We start from the raw sequence: 16,380 nt of genomic DNA, 5'->3' as shown, positions 1-16,380 counted from the left end.
CAGACACTCAACAACAGAACAAGTGTTTCTCTAGAGGATGCTTAACAAGAAGCTCACCATTTTCCATCGAGTGAAGCATCGCTTGACAGCAAGGAAGCTGTTCATCTCATCTGCCAGCTGATTCTTTTCCTCCATCACTGCCGCTGTGTGTCCCCACCATGACACCACCACCTTCCTACAGGAGACAACAGAGTCAGCGCATAGCAGTGTACAACAAACCATCACTGTTCTAGAGTAGGTTGCCAGGAGGTAGATAGTGTAGTGTGTCGATTCAGTCAGTGTACAACAAACCATCACTGTTCTAGAGTAGGTTGCCAGGAGGTAAATAGTGTAGTGTGTCGATTCAGTCAGTGTACAACAAACCATCACTGTTCTAGAGTAGGTTGCCAGGAGGTAGATAGTGTAGTGTGTCGATTCAGTCAGTGTACAACAAACCATCACTGTTCTAGAGTAGGTTGCCAGGCGGTAGATAGTGTAGTGTGTCGATTCAGTCAGTGTACAACAAACCATCACTGTTCTAGAGCAGGTTGCCAGGAGGTAGATAGTGTAGTGTGTCGATTCAGTCAGTGTACAACAAACCATCACTGTTCTAGAGTAGGTTGCCAGGAGGTAGATAGTGTAGTGAGTCGATTCAGTCAGTGTACAACAAACCATCACTGTTCTAGAGCAGGTTGCCAGGCGGTAGATAGTGTAGTGAGTCGATTCAGTCAGTGTACAACAAACCATCACTGTTCTAGAGTAGGTTGCCAGGCAGTAGATAGTGTAGTGAGTCGATTCAGTCAGTGTACAACAAACCATCACTGTTCTAGAGTAGGTTGCCAGGAGGTAGATAGTGTAGTGTGTCGATTCAGTCAGTGTACAACAAACCATCACTGTTCTAGGGTAGGTTGCCAGGCGGTAGATAGTGTAGTGAGTCGATTCAGTCAGTGTACAACAAACCATCACTGTTCTAGAGTAGGTTGCCAGGAGGTAAATAGTGTAGTGAGTCCATTCAATGACTGTAACAAACCTCATGAGGTGTTCCCTGTGGTGTGAGATGGCCTGCTGCTGGTGTGCTTGGGCGATGAGCACCAACTTCTGGAGCGGCCTGATGCCGCGGTACTTCATGATGGACCGAGTGTAGTGAGCCTCTGCCTGCTGTGTCAGCTCCCTCATCCTCCCTGTCTGGTGCTGCTTCTCCACCTCACGCTGGCCGGAACAGAGACAATACTTAGCAGGCTCATCAGGGGCAGGACTAGAGTCAGACATGTCTCTTAGCAGCATTCTAGATGGGACATTTCATTCAAACATGAAGTTTGCCCTATGCTAAACAATTGGTCCTTGTGACTTTAACAATCATGTTGTGTATCAAATAGAAAACTGATATGCATAGCATACACATGCTGTTCATATCTCATTTCACATGCTGCATAAAGAACTTCAACACAGAAAAACATGCATTCCTGCTGAGTAAAGAAGCACTGGATACTGTTTTACTGAGTGTACGGTGCTACCTGCTTCTCCAGCCTCTTCTTCTCCCTGAAGGCTGCAGCACGTGCCTTCTTCTCCTCTTCGGCCTGCTTCTTCATCTCCTCCTCCTGGGCCTCCAGCAGCACCTACAACAACAACAGCAGCACCTACAGCAACATGTACAACACAGCAGCACCTACAGCAACATGTACAACACACTAATACCTACAGCAACATGTACAACACACTAATACCTACAGCAACATGTACAACACAGCTGCACCTACAGCAACATGTACAACACACTAATACCTACAGCAACATGTACAACACAGCAGCACCTACAGCAACATGTACAACACAGCAGCACCCACAGCATCTTGTACAACACAGCAGCACCTACAGCAACATGTACAACACAGCAGCACCTACAGCAACATGTACAACACATCTGCACCTACAGCAACATGTACAACACACTAATACCTACAGCAACATGTACAACACAGCAGCACCCACAGCATCATGTACAACACAGCTGCACCTACAGCAACATGTACAACACAGCAGCACCTACAGCATCATGTACAACACAGCTGCACCTACAACAACATGTACAACACAGCAGCACCTACAGCAACATGTACAACACAGCTGCACCCACAGCATCATGTACAACACAGCAGCACCCACAGCAACATGTACAACACAGCAGCACCCACAGCATCATGTACAACACAGCAGCACCTACAGCAACATGTACAACACATTAATACCTACAGAAACATGTACAACACAGCAGCACCTACAGCAACATGTACAACACAGCAGCACCTACAGCAACATGTACAACACACTAATACCTACAGCAACAGGTACAACACACTAATACCTACAGCAACATGTACAACACAGCAGCACCTACAGCAACATGTACAACACAGCTGCACCTACAGCAACATGTACAACACACTAATACCTACAGCAACATGTACAACACAGCAGCACTTACAGCAACATGTACAACACACTAATACCTACAGCAACATGTACAACACAGCAGCACTTACAGCAACATGTACAACACACTAATACCTACAGCAACATGTACAACACAGCAGCACCTACAGCAACATGTACAACACACTAATACCTACAGCAACATGTACAACACACTAATACCTACAGCAACATGTACAACACAGCAGCACTTACAGCAACATGTACAACACACTAATACCTACAGCAACATGTACAACACACTAATACCTACAGCAACATGTACAACACAGCGGTACCCACATCAACATGTACAACACAGCGGCACCCACAGCATCATGTGCAACACAGCAGCACCTACAGCAACATGTACAACACAGCAGCACCTACAGCAACATGTACAACACAGCAGCACCTACAGCAACATGTACAACACACTAATACCTACAGCAACATGTACAACACACTAATACCTACAGCAACATGTACAACACAGCGGTACCCACATCAACATGTACAACACAGCGGCACCCACAGCATCATGTGCAACACAGCAGCACCTACAGAAACATGTACATCACAGCAGCACCTACAGCAACATGTAGGACACCGCAGCACCTACAGCAACATGTACAACACAGCAGCACCTACAGCAACATGTACAACACAGCACCTACAGCAACATGTACAACACACTTATACCTACAGCAACATGTACAACACAGCAGCACCTACAGCATCATGTACAACACACTAATACCTACAGCAACATGTACAACACACTAATACCTACAGCAACATGTACAACACAGCAGCACTTACAGCAACATGTACAACACACTAATACCTACAGCAACATGTACAACACAGCAGCACCTACAGCAACATGTACAACACACTAATACCTACAGCAACATGTACAACACACTAATACCTACAGCAACATGTACAACACAGCAGCACTTACAGCAACATGTACAACACACTAATACCTACAGCAACATGTACAACACACTAATACCTACAGCAACATGTACAACACAGCGGTACCCACATCAACATGTACAACACAGCGGCACCCACAGCATCATGTGCAACACAGCAGCACCTACAGCAACATGTACAACACAGCAGCACCTACAGCAACATGTACAACACAGCAGCACCTACAGCAACATGTACAACACACTAATACCTACAGCAACATGTACAACACACTAATACCTACAGCAACATGTACAACACAGCGGTACCCACATCAACATGTACAACACAGCGGCACCCACAGCATCATGTGCAACACAGCAGCACCTACAGAAACATGTACATCACAGCAGCACCTACAGCAACATGTAGGACACCGCAGCACCTACAGCAACATGTACAACACAGCAGCACCCACAGCAACATGTACAACACAGCAGCACCCATAGCATCATGTACAACACAGCAGCACCTACAGCAACATGTACAACACAGCAGCACCCACAGCAACATGTACAACACACTAATACCTACAGCAACATGTACAACACACTAATACCTACAGCAACAGGTACAACACACTAATACCTACAGCAACATGTACAACACAGCAGCACCTACAGCAACATGTACAACACAGCTGCACCTACAGCAACATGTACAACACACTAATACCTACAGCAACATGTACAACACAGCAGCACTTACAGCAACATGTACAACACACTAATACCTACAGCAACATGTACAACACAGCAGCACTTACAGCAACATGTACAACACACTAATACCTACAGCAACATGTACAACACAGCAGCACCTACAGCAACATGTACAACACACTAATACCTACAGCAACATGTACAACACACTAATACCTACAGCAACATGTACAACACAGCAGCACTTACAGCAACATGTACAACACACTAATACCTACAGCAACATGTACAACACACTAATACCTACAGCAACATGTACAACACAGCGGTACCCACATCAACATGTACAACACAGCGGCACCCACAGCATCATGTGCAACACAGCAGCACCTACAGCAACATGTACAACACAGCAGCACCTACAGCAACATGTACAACACAGCAGCACCTACAGCAACATGTACAACACACTAATACCTACAGCAACATGTACAACACACTAATACCTACAGCAACATGTACAACACAGCGGTACCCACATCAACATGTACAACACAGCGGCACCCACAGCATCATGTGCAACACAGCAGCACCTACAGAAACATGTACATCACAGCAGCACCTACAGCAACATGTAGGACACCGCAGCACCTACAGCAACATGTACAACACAGCAGCACCTACAGCAACATGTACAACACAGCACCTACAGCAACATGTACAACACAGCAGCACCTACAGCAACATGTACAACACAGCAGCACCTACAGCATCATGTACAACACACTAATACCTACAGCAACATGTACAACACACTAATACCTACAGCAACATGTACAACACAGCAGCACTTACAGCAACATGTACAACACACTAATACCTACAGCAACATGTACAACACAGCAGCACCTACAGCAACATGTACAACACACTAATACCTACAGCAACATGTACAACACACTAATACCTACAGCAACATGTACAACACAGCAGCACTTACAGCAACATGTACAACACACTAATACCTACAGCAACATGTACAACACACTAATACCTACAGCAACATGTACAACACAGCGGTACCCACATCAACATGTACAACACAGCGGCACCCACAGCATCATGTGCAACACAGCAGCACCTACAGCAACATGTACAACACAGCAGCACCTACAGCAACATGTACAACACAGCAGCACCTACAGCAACATGTACAACACACTAATACCTACAGCAACATGTACAACACACTAATACCTACAGCAACATGTACAACACAGCGGTACCCACATCAACATGTACAACACAGCGGCACCCACAGCATCATGTGCAACACAGCAGCACCTACAGAAACATGTACATCACAGCAGCACCTACAGCAACATGTAGGACACCGCAGCACCTACAGCAACATGTACAACACAGCAGCACCCACAGCAACATGTACAACACAGCAGCACCCATAGCATCATGTACAAATACATCAACACAAGAATGCATAAACACAAACAAATAAATTTGCTTGTATAGCCAATCAAATGACATGGAATCGCTTGCAATATAGTTACCATACAATCCAATTTAGTTCCAAGGCATTTGTTTCATTACAAGGTGACCTTTCACCCGACCAAGTGTCGCTTACCAGATCATGAAAGTGACAGTCGGAATGTGTTTTCTAATCATGCAAGTGATGCAGACATTTACCACTTTGGTGAAACCAATCAACAGTTTTGACACACCAAAAATCATGATCAGAAAGAATATGGATCTCGAGTCCACACTGCCATTGTACAGTGTGTACTGACTGCCTGAGAACACATGTGCCTTCCCAGTCAGTCGATACCACACAAATACCCTTCCAATACAAGCTGTGAGGTGAAGATTGTCCATCCACTCCCCACCAGCACATGATGAGTGTGACCCTGCTCACCAGTCTCTCCTCTTCCTCCTTCTTCCTCCTGGCATCTCTGTCTGCCTTCAGCCTCTTCCTCTCCTCTGCCCGGTCCTCCATGTCTACAACACACACTCACCATCTCAGTACTGTTGTGTATAAGATGTATGTGAAGTAACATCAAACAAGAAAACAGTATTATCACTATCCCCTGCCACAGAGCACATTAGAAGTTTGTTTGTTCTTGAAGTAGTGAATAATATGGATGTTAATGTTGTTAGCATGGGCCTTAACTCTGTACAAATACATGTAACAGGGATGTACCTCTGGAAAAGAAAAATTGATGGCACCACTTTTTTAACTCAGTCTTAATAAGTATCTCTTACATAAGCCTGCAAAGTTTTATTCATGCAACTTCAATAGTTTCTATGAAAATGTGTCCCCACATTGCAGACACAATGCACTAAGTGAAAACACATGAAGCAAGGGCCTTGACTCTGTTATAAATGAATTTAAGACACCAATGTTCAAAGTCATTTGAAGTTGTGAGTAGTAACATCAGTGTTTTAAATTTGATTTCCGCAATTTAAATAGTTTTTGAATTTTTTTGGTCGCCTTTGAGAAGTGGAAGAACGGATGCCTTCCAAAATGCCCAACCAAACTGTGGTGGGGAATATAAAATCTGGCTGGGTTGGAGGGAAAATTGGGGAGTGTGTGGGATGGGGGTGATCTTTTTATTTTCAGTGAGTGAATGAGTTTGGTCTTATGCCCCATTCAGCAATATTCAGGTCATATCTCAGCGGCATTACATATCAAACAATTGTTATCATTGTGTAAAATTCAAATAATACTTCCTCTATTACATCACAGTCATGTGTTTGGGCCATCAATCACACTCAAAAACGTTTAGAATTTAAACAGACGTCTTTCCTCACTGCCAACATATGTAATAGCTGTGAGGAAAACCCTATACTTTAGAGGAAATGCTACTGCGCATGCACGAAGCAGGAAAACTTCACTTCTTTTAACACATGACCCTCATCAACCAGATGCAGGTTATGGAAGGCGGGAGGGATTAATTCCTGATGTACTACAGGTAGTATTCTTAGAATTTTACACACTAACAGATGTTTCATAATTCACCGCCGATGCAACGACTTAACTGTTTAGTCAGAAGTCGAAGCTATATCCATAAGATAAGGTGGATATCTGGAAAACTGGTTCTGGAAGATCGCACATACAACGTAAGGTGACCAGTTCCATCACCTGGGTGTTAGATAAGCACTCATTACTCCGCATGTAGACAGCAGAGGGTGACGGAACGGTTGTGGTAAGAGTCATAAAATCGACCCTGTATCTAAATAGGTATAAGTCTTTGGTCAGAAAGATTGTACTGCACAAAGTAATGCGATTGCTTCCATCCCCTGAGGGTTGTATAAGCGTTCCCGTTCGTATATCGAGGTGATGATGAAGGAAGGCAACACAATACTCGGCATGTAGTCAACTGGGGTTGATGGAATGGCCGTAGGAAGAATTAGCAAATCGACGCTGTATCTGATAGCCCAGGCTGAAGTAAGGTAATCTTTTCCATCCCCTGAACACATTATAAGCGCTCCCGTTCTCAGAGCGAGTGGGGTTGATGAAATGTGTTGCCCCGCGACCGACTTGTTGGTATAGGAGGTCTACCATTTCCATCCTCTGCACATGGATGGAATACGACAGGCGTCTGGTTCAGTGGTTGCGTACAAGTAAGCATGCAAAGCAATCTGAAGAAATACATTACACTGCTCTCATTAGGTCAGTCACCCTAATTTAGGTCGGAGATGTTTACACTCTTGACACGTGACACCCTGTGAAATAGCCGAGAAAACCGCATTGCAGCCGGAAAAGAGATGCAATGTCCACATACAGATAATCCCCAATGAACTGTGTGGAAGACAAACAAGTGGTGAACCCAAGTTCTGCGAAAAAGGAGCACCGGGAACGCTGCGGAAAAAACGGGAGCGTGGTTGAAGAGCCTCTTTGAGGAACGTTGGCGCTAGGGCAGGATAGAGGAGTGTTGGTGCCGGCGCTGTTGACGAAAAAGACAGAAGATGTCGTCGGCGGATAACAGGGCTGGTGTAGTGCAAAAATCATCACTGTGATATTAGAGACACCTTGTTCTGACCAGTTAACCCAAGAAGTGGGTACCCGGTAGCCTATGACGAAGGTAGCACATATCTCAGGAGGCTTTGAAGAACTGGCTTCAACTGTGAGCTCCTTCAGCCACGTCAAAGGAGTGAACTTGCAGGTCATCTCTCCTAAAGCATGGGGCTTATAACAACAGGGTTACGGAGCTGCTGGAGGGGCAAAGCAAAACCTGAGATACACAGGCACCGGTGGCACTGAAGGAGCCGTTGAAACCGAGGGTGCCGGTGTTGTCGGGAGTGCTGGTAACGTCAGGAGCACCAGGACCGCCGGCTGCGATGCTGCTGTCGACATAGATGGCAGAGGAGGCGGAAAAGCCAGTCCCGTAATGGTAGTCACCGGAGGAGGGGACGATGTTGTTGATAAAGGCTTCGGCAAGGGAAGCGTAGAAGACCACAAATGGGTGTCGGTCGTGACGAGGAAGGGAGTCTCTGAGTTGTTAGCCAGGTTAGGGTGTCGACGAGCTAATTGAGTGACAAAGGGGACAAAGGACTGCAATATTGGCACTGTGTTGTTAAAGTACAGGGCGTCGTACATTAACAGACCATAAACAGGTAACAATGTAGCAGCATACGATGAAAGCATAAGAAACAATTAGCAATAATTTCCATAAGGGATACAAAGTACGTCTGTCCGTGGAGGTTGACAAAGCATTTATGTGTTTTGATGTGACGTCATAACTTCTGGGTCACGTGCCGACTGTGCGAGGGTGCTGTTCTGGTTGGAACAACTTTTCTTTAGCAGCTGGATCTCACACAGTTCGTCTTTCTGTCAGAAAACAGCAGTTAATGCATTAAGAAGTAATGCAGGATAAGTTAAAAAAATATAAATTTGGCTTAACATTGTGTGGATCGGTTGGTTAAAAAATATATAAATATCTGTTTATGAGGTCAGGGCGTCTCTGTGTTTTACAACACCACTTGTACCTACTTTTCAGCACTTGTAGATATTTGGTGCTGGACTTTGCCGTTGAGCCAGAGGTTGACGTCCGATCAGTGGGGAGGCTGCTCACACCAGTTCTACACAGATACAACCACAGCAACTATTATAATACAACCTGCTTTGGGGGAGCTAGTACGCTTCCATATCACTATGACAGATGAATCTCATTATCTTGAATGTACTGATATCTTGAACCTATTCTCTGGTGCCGACATATGAATACATATAAATTTGCCCACTTAATCACTTGAAATTGACATAAAAATACATAATGCTATCTCGAACCTTGGACTCTGTCCCAACTTTGATTTTACAGAATTTTGACTTTTGTAGAATTTTGTACATTTATCTGGAAGTTGGCATATGCCACATTAACATTTGGAAGTGCAAGTGTATCTAGAACCTTTCCTCACACATCAAACACTGCAAGTGTATCTAGAACCTTTCCTCACACATCAAACACTGCAAGTGTATCTAGAACCTTTCCTCACACATCAAACACTGCAAGTGTATCTAGAACCTTTCCTCACACATCAAACACTGCAAGTGTATCTAGAACCTTTCCTCACACATCAAACACTGCAAGTGTATCTAGAACCTTTCCTCACACATCAAACACTGCAAGTGTATCTAGAACCTTTCCTCACACATCAAACACTGCAAGTGTATCAAGAACCTTTCCTCACACATCAAACACTGCAAGTGTATCTAGGACCTTTCCTCACACATCAAACACTGCAAGTTAAACAAAGTGTTGAACCATTAATGCACTTATCTTTAAACCCAATTGAAATGGAAATCTTTATTGACAAATAACACATCATGAGTATGTAGTAGTAAAACATGGCGGCACATCCTGGTTACATCAAAAACTGCTACTTAAAGTCAGAATAAAGATGCATGGCACTACTCACAATATCCAGGTTGTGAATTAACAAGTTTGGGGCAGGAATGGCACTTTGTTTTTGTCAAGCGACAGACTAAATAGTGACTCCTGCCACGCCTTCGTGAGTACACGTATACTGTCCATGATTTGTCACAACTGTTACTACTCACAGCTGGCGATACACATTTCAATTTGTCATCACACACACATGCTAGAATACATGCAGTTATATGTCGGACAAAGTTAACAGTAGCATAAACACATCGTGGTAGTCACTGTGCCCACTTTAAAATTGGAGACAACATCCTCCACCTTCAGCTAACAGCAATGATAGGCTTCAGCAACATCTGCTGTGTGGTGTCTGCACAGGACGTAAGGTGGTACAAAATTAAACCACAATCAGAGATCAGAGAACAAAGTTCAGAAACAACAACTTTCAGTCACCAAACATAATGCTCGATAACCACACTGAAATTCTCAACCAAATCACTGATAGATGGCAGGAATTAATAAAAAACGATACATGTAACTGTGATTTCCAGGTTATGTTAAGAGAAATACCACATAATAAAAATAACTGCTTTGTTTAAAAAATACTATAACAGGTAATAGTGTTACAACTGTAAATAACTATGTTGGGTATCTTTTATCGGGTTTTTTTCTTCTTTTGTTTGTTGATTAACGCCTCACTCAGCAATATTACAGCTATATGAGGAGCCTGGACCAGAAAATCCAGTGCTTAACATCATGAGCATCGGAATACAATGACATGCATCAAGCAAGTCAGCGAGCCTGACCACCCGATCCCGTTAGTCACCTTTTACAACAAGCATAGTTGCTTTTTACGGTAAGCATGGGTTGCTGAAGAACTATTCTACCCCGCATCTTCACAGGTCATATCTTTTATCATACAATTAATTGGCCACGTTTGTCTGGCAAGACTTCACCTAAGTGATGCAGTTTGTTGCTGACCACAGTGAATCCTGAATTTCCTCAAGTTCTGAGAGAGGAAGGGAGGCAACTCTAATTCTTTAAACTAATATCTCCAAAGTATGATGCAAAGAAACATGATAGTTTTCTACACAATTCCATGTTCACATCTACATGACAAAATATGATATGCATGCCTTCAGACAATTGTATTAGCAAATTCCAGGCTTCTTCAAGGCAGAATTTAAAGATTTTTCAAGCCAAACATCTCATTCCAATCTATTTCAAGGCCTGTGCACCCACACTGAGAAACCCTGTTGGCTCTATGTTCAGACCTCACATCCACTTGGGTTAAATACGCTTCATAACTAGAGATGGATTAAAGAAAGCATTTTTCTCTGACCAGCAATATCTCTCAATGTGCAGTGGAATCTGTGTTCACCAGACTTCCGTGGAACCTTAACTTGAAGACTGGTCTAGACAGCAGTCCAGTGCAGACAGAAATTATATTCCTTTCAAAGAAGAGGTCACATGACAAGCAGGAGAAGTAGAAGATAAAACAAATGCTACGTTCCAATAAACTTTATCTCCATAATTATATTTACTTTCAAGCCTTATCAACTGTTTACTATGTTTGATAGATTTATAAATGGAATTTCGGATCAAATTACGCTCTAAACAACTATACTCAATACAACTCTATTGTATCCCAAGCCGAGAACATCAGTTATATGAAAAATTGGTCCACTGTCCCAAAATTTCAGTCTGGAATCCGGAGTTGAGAACGTCAATTACATGATAAATTGGTCCACTGTCCCAAAATTTCAGTCCGGAATCCGGAGTGGAGAAAGTCAATTACATGATAAATTGGTCCACTGTCCCAAAATTCAGTCTGGAATCCGGAGTTGAGAATGTCAACAACATGATAAATTGGTCCACTGTCCCAAAATTCAGTCTGGAATGAATGCAGTCAATGCAGTAAAGTAGGTGCTGCATATTTTGTCCGGTATTGACAGAGGACTGGATTAGTCAGATTCCTGTTTAGACAGATTCCTCTGTCATAGGGAACAGTCCAGTTTTTCACCTGCATCTTGGTAAATCCATATGTATCCATCATGTTCAAAGCCCAGGCTGAATCTCAGAGTACTTATTATATATTGCTGGACTGAAGTCAGTGATTTTGCAAGAGATAAATGGCATGAGGACATTTTTATAATATTATAGCCAAATGTGCAAAAACTTCTTATTTTTGGATGATAATCAGTCAGTGTCCTAGAAAATAAACGGATCTGAAACCCTGGCAACCAGATGAGGTAAGTGTTGAATGAACACATTCCAACACCTTCGTCCTCAGACCAGCACTTCTAAAACTGTAGCCTACCTGGCAGTCACAGCGCTGTGTCCTGTAGAATCAGTTCTGGCAGTTTCCATGACAATATTTGTATCCTTCTCCTTCGAAACATTATTCCGCTGTTGGGACACAAACTGAGTCTGTGGTTGACTGACATGAGTCAGATTATTCATTAACTGTGGTTCTGTGCCCCGCTGCTGGTCAGACAAGGGAGATAACCCCTGCTTAGCAAGATGCTGTTGTATAAGTTGTTGCCTGGCAACTTCTTCTTGATGCAACTGTTGTTTCTGATTGAACTGCAACTCTTCAATCATGCGACGTTGTTCCTTTATCTGCTTATGTTGATTATGCAACATCTTTTGTTGAGATGTGTATCGATGTTCAAAATTATTTACAACATAATGTGTATTCATCCATGGCTGTTTGCCAAACCGACGTCTTATTTTTGTGTCACTATGTTGGGAGTTCTGTTCCATGTCTCCACCAGCAAGACATGCAATCTCTTCATCTGTCAGGTTGACATGACGTCGTGTTACCTGCCATGCTTGGGTGGGGATCCTGTTTGGGCGAGACTTGTTACTGGCCAGTGAAGAGTCACTCCTGGTTGATACTGGGCCGGATTGTGTGGGACCTTGATGGTCTCTGGTCGGTTGCTTGAAGAAGTCTTCCTGTCAACATGAGTAAGTATGGTATTACAACCATTAGGTGTATTTCATCTTCTAGGTCACACTGCTGCGTGCCACACATTCAGTGATGACATTCCTGTGTTATCACTACACAGGGGAGAGGTGCATGTCATCTTCTAGGATTTTTTAAAAAAAAGATCGGACAAGTTGAAAAGACGTAACTAATCTACAACCAATGGTGTCTTTCTCTTTCAGACTTGAGGATATGAAGATCGCACTCACTCCACCAACATTCACCCACATGTGACAGCTCAGTTCCACAATATTACAAACCAGATCCTCCACCACCATTTCTGAGTTGGGAATTCTGTCCCCTTTCTTCTTTCTCCCAGTATCCCCTTCATTCCTCCTGCTGTCCTCCGCCTCTCTCTCACTCCACAACCTGCCAGTTGCCGCGGCGTCCAGCAGCTCCATCATCTTGTTCCGTGTGTTCTTCTGCTCTGCCAGAAGATGGCGTCGGTCCTGCTCTGCCCGCACATAGGTCTGCCACACTGTCAGATAGCGGTGCAGCAAGGTGAGGTGGTGATGCTGCTCTGCCAATTGCTGCTTCCTGGAAACATGACAACTCTAAATTACTGTATGGTCAACTCATGGAGCTACCTCCATCTCTACTGTACAGTCAACTCATGAAGCTACCTACATCCCTACTGTACAGTCAACTCATGGAGGTACCTACATCTCTACTGTACAGTCAACTCATGGAGCTACCTACATCTCTACTGTACAGTCAACTCATGGAGCTACCTATATCTCTACTGTACAGTCAACTCATGGAGCTACCTACATCCCTACGGTACAGTCAACTCATGGAGGTACCTACATCCCTACTGTACAGTCAACTCATGGAGCTACATACATCTCTACTGTACAGTCACCTCATGGAGCAACCTATATCTCTACTGTACAGTCAACTCATGGAGCTACCTATATCTCTACTGTACAGTCAACTCATGGAGGTACCTACATCTCTACTGTACAGTTAACTCATGGAGCTACCTATATCTCTACTGTACAGTCAACTCATGGAGCTACCTACATCCCTACTGTACAGTCAACTCATGGAGGTACCTACATCTCTACTGTACAGTCAACTCATGGAGCTACCTACATCTCTACTGTACAGTCAACTCATGGAGCTACCTATATCTCTACTGTACAGTCAACTCATGGAGCTACCTATATCTCTACTGTACAGTCAACTCATGGAGCTACCTATATCTCTACTGTACAGTCAACTCATGGAGGTACCTATATCTCTACTGTACAGTCAACTCATGGAGCTACCTATATCTCTACTGTACAGTCAACTCATGGAGCTACCTACATCTCTACTGTACAGTCAACTCATGGAGGTACCTACATCTCTACTGTACAGTCAACTCATGGAGCTACCTATATCTCTACTGTACAGTCAACTCATGGAGCTACCTATATCTCTACTGTACAGTCAACTCATGGAGGTACCTATATCTCTACTGTACAGTCAACTCATGAAGCTACCTACATCCGTACAGTACAGTCAACTCATGAAGCTACCTACATTTCTACTGTACAGTCAACTCATGGAGGTTCCTACATCTCTACTGCACAGTCAACTCATGGAGCTACCTACATCTCTACTATACAGTCAACTCATGAAGCTACCTACATCGTACAGTACAGTCAACTCATGAAGCTACGTACATCTCTACTGTACAGTCAACTCATGGAGGTTCCTACATCTCTAGTGTACAGTCAACTCATGAAGGCATGTAGATGGTGTACTGGTACTTGTATCTTCAATACACAGCAGCCACTGTGTACACCATCCTGTTAGTACTGGAAACTTACAAGGAGTCATTTTCAGTGATGTGCATACCTATGCATATCCAGCACTGTCTGTTGAAATTGCCTCGTCTCTACATCCAGGCGCCGAGTACGGGAGTAGGACCTCCAGGCGTTCCAGGCTCGGAGCAGCAGCTTCCAGTCTGCCAGCGCCCTTGCCTTCCCGGTCTGCAGGCGGCGGTCCAGCACAACCTTGTACCAGGCTGAGAAGTGGCGCTGCAGGCACTGGGAAAACGGGAAGGTTACGTAGCCACAATCACATCAAAACCATGCCCTTACATGTGGAGATCTCATAAACCAGTCATAGCTCATTGCCATGGGTTTGTGAGGAATACATAAAACAAACATCATGAAATTAGTCATTATGTTACTTAGCAACATGTTATGAGGATGACCAAATATGTTCCGTATTTCAACACTATTCTGGCCCATCCAAATGACTGACAGAACCTGAAATTTTCCAGATATATTTTACTGGTAAGAAAACGTAATTACTGGTGGTTACAGGTAGGAAACAAAACTATCAAATTCCCTGTGATCTTCACATACAGTTTCCCAGAAACTGATGCAGGTGAAGATTAATATAAGGGTAACATTATATTTCAGGGCATTATCATTTGCAGAAGCCTGAGATCTGCCATTATATCTGCCCCATGAAGGATGGCAGTTGAACAGACCAAGTGCTTCTGCAAAAATAATGTTATTAGAGCTGAAATGTACAGAATTTGTAGCTAATGCCAAAATGAATAAGACAACAAACAGCAGCATACATTGCTGTATAAAAACCTCACAATGGAGGTCATTGATTTACATTAGAAACATCATAGAACATAATGTATGATGACATCACAGACAAGAAATGTGAGCCAGATAACAATAGAACTGCAGCCAGTCGATGGGGAAATGCAGGTTACTAATAACATGCAGGCATTTTTTATGATAATTCAATCCATTTTAGCTATAATTACTTTTTTAAGAGAAATGACTACTTTTTGCAACTATGTTGCATTGGACAAACTGCCCACTGAGCAAGTGTGCTGAAACCCAGTGCGTTACAATTTTAGGAATAGGAGCTGTGTTACCTTAAGGCTTTTACTAGACTGTTTAATCTGGAACTTGTGGAGTCTGTCGTACATCGTCCGTTGCCGCGCCTCCTTGGCCTGCTGATGCTGCTGTTGCTGGCATCGCTCCTGCTCCGTCTGTCTGGCCAGCTCCTCCCTCGCCTCCTGGGCCAGCTCCTCACGGGCTCGCCGCTCTCTGCAGCAGACAACACACTTTCAGTGACTTGTGTGGCCGTGCTGTACTCAAATCTAGGATATTTGGATATTTTCACAAATTCATAAATCTCCGCATATTATTCCACATAAATCCTTGACTATCAAATATCAGTCAGTTCAATCCTTGTTTCGAAAAATTTGTCATTGTGGTGTTTGAGGTACTTTCAAACTTCGAAGTTCTATTTCCTTATTGGACATAGTGATGACTGGTGGTTCTATTGGTAAAGACTGAAAAGCAGTGTTATGATAACTTCAGAACATAGTTACAGGAAAGTGACCATTTCTCAGTTTGGGTTCTACGATTGACTGTGA

General features: G+C 43.6%; 1 protein-coding gene across 1 annotated transcript in view; it reads right to left on the bottom strand.

The window, feature by feature from the left end:
* The window catches only part of LOC139458336 (coiled-coil domain-containing protein 191-like), a 38,034-nt gene that overhangs the window by 3,955 nt on the left and 17,699 nt on the right, over positions 1–16,380 (bottom strand). The window contains exons 8-16 of the mRNA XM_071239724.1: positions 15,874–16,048; positions 14,826–15,016; positions 13,241–13,517; positions 12,312–12,949; positions 9,103–9,191; positions 6,025–6,107; positions 1,494–1,595; positions 1,010–1,188; positions 58–175 (exon numbers count right to left, since the gene is read on the bottom strand). Coding sequence (XP_071095825.1) covers positions 58–175; positions 1,010–1,188; positions 1,494–1,595; positions 6,025–6,107; positions 9,103–9,191; positions 12,312–12,949; positions 13,241–13,517; positions 14,826–15,016; positions 15,874–16,048 — 1,852 coding nt within the window. The remainder of the gene's footprint in view (positions 1–57; positions 176–1,009; positions 1,189–1,493; positions 1,596–6,024; positions 6,108–9,102; positions 9,192–12,311; positions 12,950–13,240; positions 13,518–14,825; positions 15,017–15,873; positions 16,049–16,380) is intronic.

This window comes from Haliotis cracherodii, unplaced genomic scaffold (assembly GCF_022045235.1).
Source record: "Haliotis cracherodii isolate W230 unplaced genomic scaffold, xgHalCrac1.p SCAF_12, whole genome shotgun sequence".
NCBI classification, from domain to species: domain Eukaryota; kingdom Metazoa; phylum Mollusca; class Gastropoda; order Lepetellida; family Haliotidae; genus Haliotis; species Haliotis cracherodii.
Note: the sequence above shows the minus strand (reverse complement) of the source record. Positions and strands in the feature narration are given on the sequence as shown.